The sequence below is a fragment of the Salvia splendens genome, chromosome 16, assembly GCF_004379255.2.
Source record: "Salvia splendens isolate huo1 chromosome 16, SspV2, whole genome shotgun sequence".
NCBI lineage: Eukaryota > Viridiplantae > Streptophyta > Magnoliopsida > Lamiales > Lamiaceae > Salvia > Salvia splendens.
In genome coordinates, this window is record NC_056047.1 from 4,449,596 (window position 1) to 4,453,623 (window position 4,028).

Here is a 4,028-nt window from a genome sequence, read left to right on the forward strand (position 1 = left end):
CGACTACGTGTGTACACCTATATATGTGCAGTACAGATAAAAAGGAGGCTCATAAAGGTACAAATGTTACTAATTTTTTGCGACTCAATACTAAACTCATGTGGGAATTAAATAAAATAACAATTTAATACTCCAAGACTGATGGATTAATCATGGGTTTAGCATAACAAACTACAAAGTGGATTGGTTTGTTGTCACGCGGGTATGCCGCGGCTAAATTTTCAATTAAATACTTAATTTAAATTAGTGAGTTTGAAAGATGCTTTCTGCTATTCCTTATCTGGAAAAAATAAAATTGTTCTTGTGTATACCAAAAAAAGCTACAACATGAAGCAGGTACATGATATACTAACTACACACATTATTAATTCAGTATATTCCAACCCTCAATCATATCATGCCTATAAATTACTTCACTCATCCAACACTATAGTCATCTTAAACACTAATCTCCAATCTTAATACATACATACATACATACATCACAAATTAGCTACTCTATTAATTTTCGAACTACACCAATGGCAGTTCCGACAATTGAGTTGGGTTCGGGTGCAACTAGGGTTTCGGGTGCGAATCGCGGAGTAGCGGTGCTAGATTTCATCTTGAGGCTGGTCGCCATCGTCGCAACCCTAGCTAGTGCTATAGCTATGGGCACCACCAACGAGTCTCTTCCTTTTTTTACCCAATTCATCCGGTTCCGAGCCAAGTATAGCGACCTTCCGACCTTCACGTAAGCACAATATTCACATTTTTTAATGTTAGTAGCACTAAATTTTTTTCTAGGTCCGCCACTGATGACAAATATGCATTGGCAGGTTTTTTGTAGCGGCGAATTCAATAGTGTGTGGCTACTTAATTCTCTCCCTAGCTCTATCCGTCTCCCACATCATGTGTGGGGCCGCAGAGAAGAGCAGAGTCGTTTTGATATTTTTCGATGCGGTAACAATATGAATCCAATTTAATCAAACTGGAACCACAATTGTTTATATTTATGAAATAATAATACTAAATCCGTCCAAAATTAAAAATTAATTTTTTCATTTTAAATTGTCTATAAAAAATAGTAACCTTTTTAACTTTTTATTATAACCTCATTATTCACTAATAATTCCTCAAATTTGTATTTTGTAAACTAAGTTTTGCATGGTGGGCAGGCAATGCTGGCTCTGTTGACGTCGGCAGCCTCAGCGGCCGCAGCCATCGTGTACCTGGCGCACAAGGGAAACACGAGGGCTAACTGGTTCGCCATATGCCAGCAGTTCAACTCTTTCTGCGAGCGGATATCGGGCTCCTTAATCGGATCCTTCGGAGGGATCATCGTCTTCATACTCTTGATCTTGATGTCGGCCTTCACCTTGTCGCGACGCTCTTAAATCATCTTCATTTATATGAATGTGTGTGTAAATGTAAATGTGTTTAAATTTGCAGGTTTGATGTTGTTTGGATTTGAATTTGAATTTAAGATGTAATTGAGTAATGGAGTGTGGATGTTGTTTCTACTTTCTAGTGTGTTGTTGGTTTGTAACGTCATCAATTTATTTTATACATATGTTATTGATTTACTTTTGGATCTTTGTATGTGGATTCTTTATGCATCAACTACAAGTTGTAGGTTAGGAATGATCCGTTTTTATGAGTATTACATTTTTTTTATAAAATAAAAATGTGAATATATTAAATAACACAAGTATCTATATATTATTATTTTTTCATAAATTGAATTACTTTATAAAAAAAAGAAAATGAAAAAATAGATTAATTTCGTAAATGGTTACTAAATTTAGTACTTGTATCAAATTGATTATTAAACTATAATATGTTTTTCAAAACAGATACTACATTAAATTTTATACTTAGCATAGTTAATTAGTAATCAATTTGATATAAGTAGCATAGTTTAATAATCATTCATCAAATTAACCTGTCTTTCACCTTTTACTTACTTGAAGAAAGTGGAATATGAGATATTATATATATGCTCGGTTAAGAGTTGAAAAAATAAAAGTAATATCGAATTTGTAATAATATGGAATACGGCGAGAAGGAAACACATAAAAGGCTTGAATGAAATGCGGTATTTTAATCCAAACCGCTAAAACCGAAGTCCAGTCCAGTCCAGTCTATGTTAGGCCCAAAGCTAAGTCTTAGGCCTAGGCCCGTAAAATTAGGTTGGGAAATACTAGTAAGCTAGTAAACATAGAAAGTTAGGGGTAAAAGCCACACAATTATTTTATACCCAAAATGGCCTAATCACCGTGGACTACATTTTAAAGATTTCATGACTAACCTAACCCACCTCGAGCTCAAACCCGTCACCTCATATTTGAAGCGGAGACGGCCAACAAAATCCTATTTAAGTTCGTTTTTGTTTAATTTATACTTATTTCCGATCTCGTCAATTGAAGTTTATCATACTTGAAAGAAACACCCAACTAAACCCATTAATTAGATGTTAAATTGATTTTCATTTTATTTTACATTTTTCATACTATATAAATATCTTAATAGATTGGCTTTGTATACATGCTAATAAAATGATACAAATATATAAATGCAGTAGGTCATTGATTCGGTTGAATGTGTTTAGTGTTAAAATGATACAAATATTTAAATATAGTAGTAGTTCATTAATTCCGTTGAATACCTTCAGTTTTCAACTTTGAACTTGATAGCAAGTCAAAAGCAAACCATATTTTGTTGGAATTTCTTTGTTTTTGCATTAGTAACTACTAATTCTTGCCATACCAAATTTGACCGAGATCTAATTCCTTTAGTGGAATCATGCACCAATTACTACTTCCTAGTGTAGATCTTCACCTCCTAATCATGTAGTATAAATTCACATGGAAATATGTCTCCACAATCCAACACATCCAAATACACACATATCACACAAAATTCATTTCCAATACAATATAAAATGGCAAATGATAAAGAAAATGCTAAAGAAAACGGTGATAAAGAAAATGGTGCACAAGAAGAGGAGACTCAGGCTCCGGCTCCGGCTCCGGCTCCGGCTCCCCCCAGCAGAGGAATGTCATTGGTTGATTTCATACTGAGATTCGTCGCCGCCGTTAGCACGATGGGCAGCGCCATAGCTGTTGCGACAACGAGCCGATCGCTCCCCTCCTTCGACAACTTCAACAACTTCATACACTTCACCTCTCGACAATATCAAGATTTCCCTACTTTCACGTAAGATTTTGAGTTAATTAATTTATTCATTTTAAATTTGTTGTCCCCTTTGGACTAAACCCGTATATATTTGTTTTTGGTTTTGAATCAACTCCCAAAAAACACTTATATGCTGTTTTCACGCAACAAATTTTGATCATGGATTGTGTTGTGAAACAATAGATTTTTTGTGGTGTCGAATGCCATGGCAACGGCCTACCTGATTCTATCGCTGGCGCTATCCATATTCCACATCTTCAAGACCGGCGCCAAAGTCACCAGGACTGTACTAGTCATACTCGACACGGTAATGACACGAACACCATTTATTACATTACAAATTTTGATCCTTATTTTTTTCATTTTTATCAAAATCATCACATGTGGGAATTTTGGCAGACAATTGTGTGTGTTTTAACTGCGGGAGCATCGGCGGCTGCAGCGATTGCATACGTGGCACACAAGGGGATCTCGGAGGCGAATTGGGGGGGAATATGTGAGCGCTACAACTCGCTGTGTGAGAGAGTTTCTGGAGCTTTGGTTGGATCCTTCTTGGGAATTCTTGCTCTTATGCTGCTCATATTTTTCAATGCTGTTGCTCTCTCCAGAAACTGAAATTTTCATATGCTATAATTAATTAATAATCTTCTTTAATTTTTTCTGTCTACATGGAGTCCAAGATTTCTTGTAGTAATTTTTTTTATTTTCGTGTGTTCATGTCTATGTTTGGCAATGTAATCGATTGCATCTACTTTTTAATGGATATTGAGCTGTATTTATTACACTGGATAAGTTTAATCACACACCTGAATGATGAATGTAGTGATAAAAGGAGTACTATGATAAACTAC

General features: G+C 35.3%; 2 protein-coding genes across 2 annotated transcripts; both read left to right on the forward strand.

Moving 5' to 3' along the window:
- The first annotated feature begins 521 nt into the window (after nucleotides 1-521).
- Nucleotides 522-1,423, forward strand: LOC121771973 (casparian strip membrane protein 1-like). Its single transcript, XM_042168881.1, has 3 exons — nucleotides 522-733; nucleotides 819-942; nucleotides 1,158-1,423. The coding sequence occupies exons 1-3, from the start codon at nucleotides 522-524 to the stop codon at nucleotides 1,374-1,376; spliced, it is 555 nt and encodes a 184-aa protein (XP_042024815.1). The 3' UTR covers nucleotides 1,377-1,423.
- Nucleotides 1,424-2,883: 1,460 nt separating this feature from the next.
- LOC121771325 (casparian strip membrane protein 1-like) lies at nucleotides 2,884-3,799 on the forward strand. Its single transcript, XM_042168106.1, has 3 exons — nucleotides 2,884-3,198; nucleotides 3,361-3,484; nucleotides 3,577-3,799. The coding sequence occupies exons 1-3, from the start codon at nucleotides 2,924-2,926 to the stop codon at nucleotides 3,790-3,792; spliced, it is 615 nt and encodes a 204-aa protein (XP_042024040.1). The 5' UTR covers nucleotides 2,884-2,923; the 3' UTR covers nucleotides 3,793-3,799.
- Nucleotides 3,800-4,028: the final 229 nt, after the last annotated feature.

What these genes read in the sequence shown, in the direction of transcription:
- LOC121771973 (XM_042168881.1), top strand. Translation starts at nt 522, where the DNA reads ATGGCAGTTCCGACAATTGAGTTGGGTTCGGGTGCAACTAGGGTTTCG. An exon ending in AGCGACCTTCCGACCTTCAC is followed by an intron (nt 734 to 818) that starts GTAAGCACAATA and finishes ATGCATTGGCAG; the next exon opens with GTTTTTTGTAGCGGCGAATT. An exon ending in TTTTGATATTTTTCGATGCG is followed by an intron (nt 943 to 1,157) that starts GTAACAATATGA and finishes CATGGTGGGCAG; the next exon opens with GCAATGCTGGCTCTGTTGAC.
- LOC121771325 (XM_042168106.1), top strand. Translation starts at nt 2,924, where the DNA reads ATGGCAAATGATAAAGAAAATGCTAAAGAAAACGGTGATAAAGAAAAT. An exon ending in CAAGATTTCCCTACTTTCAC is followed by an intron (nt 3,199 to 3,360) that starts GTAAGATTTTGA and finishes GTGAAACAATAG; the next exon opens with ATTTTTTGTGGTGTCGAATG. An exon ending in TACTAGTCATACTCGACACG is followed by an intron (nt 3,485 to 3,576) that starts GTAATGACACGA and finishes GAATTTTGGCAG; the next exon opens with ACAATTGTGTGTGTTTTAAC.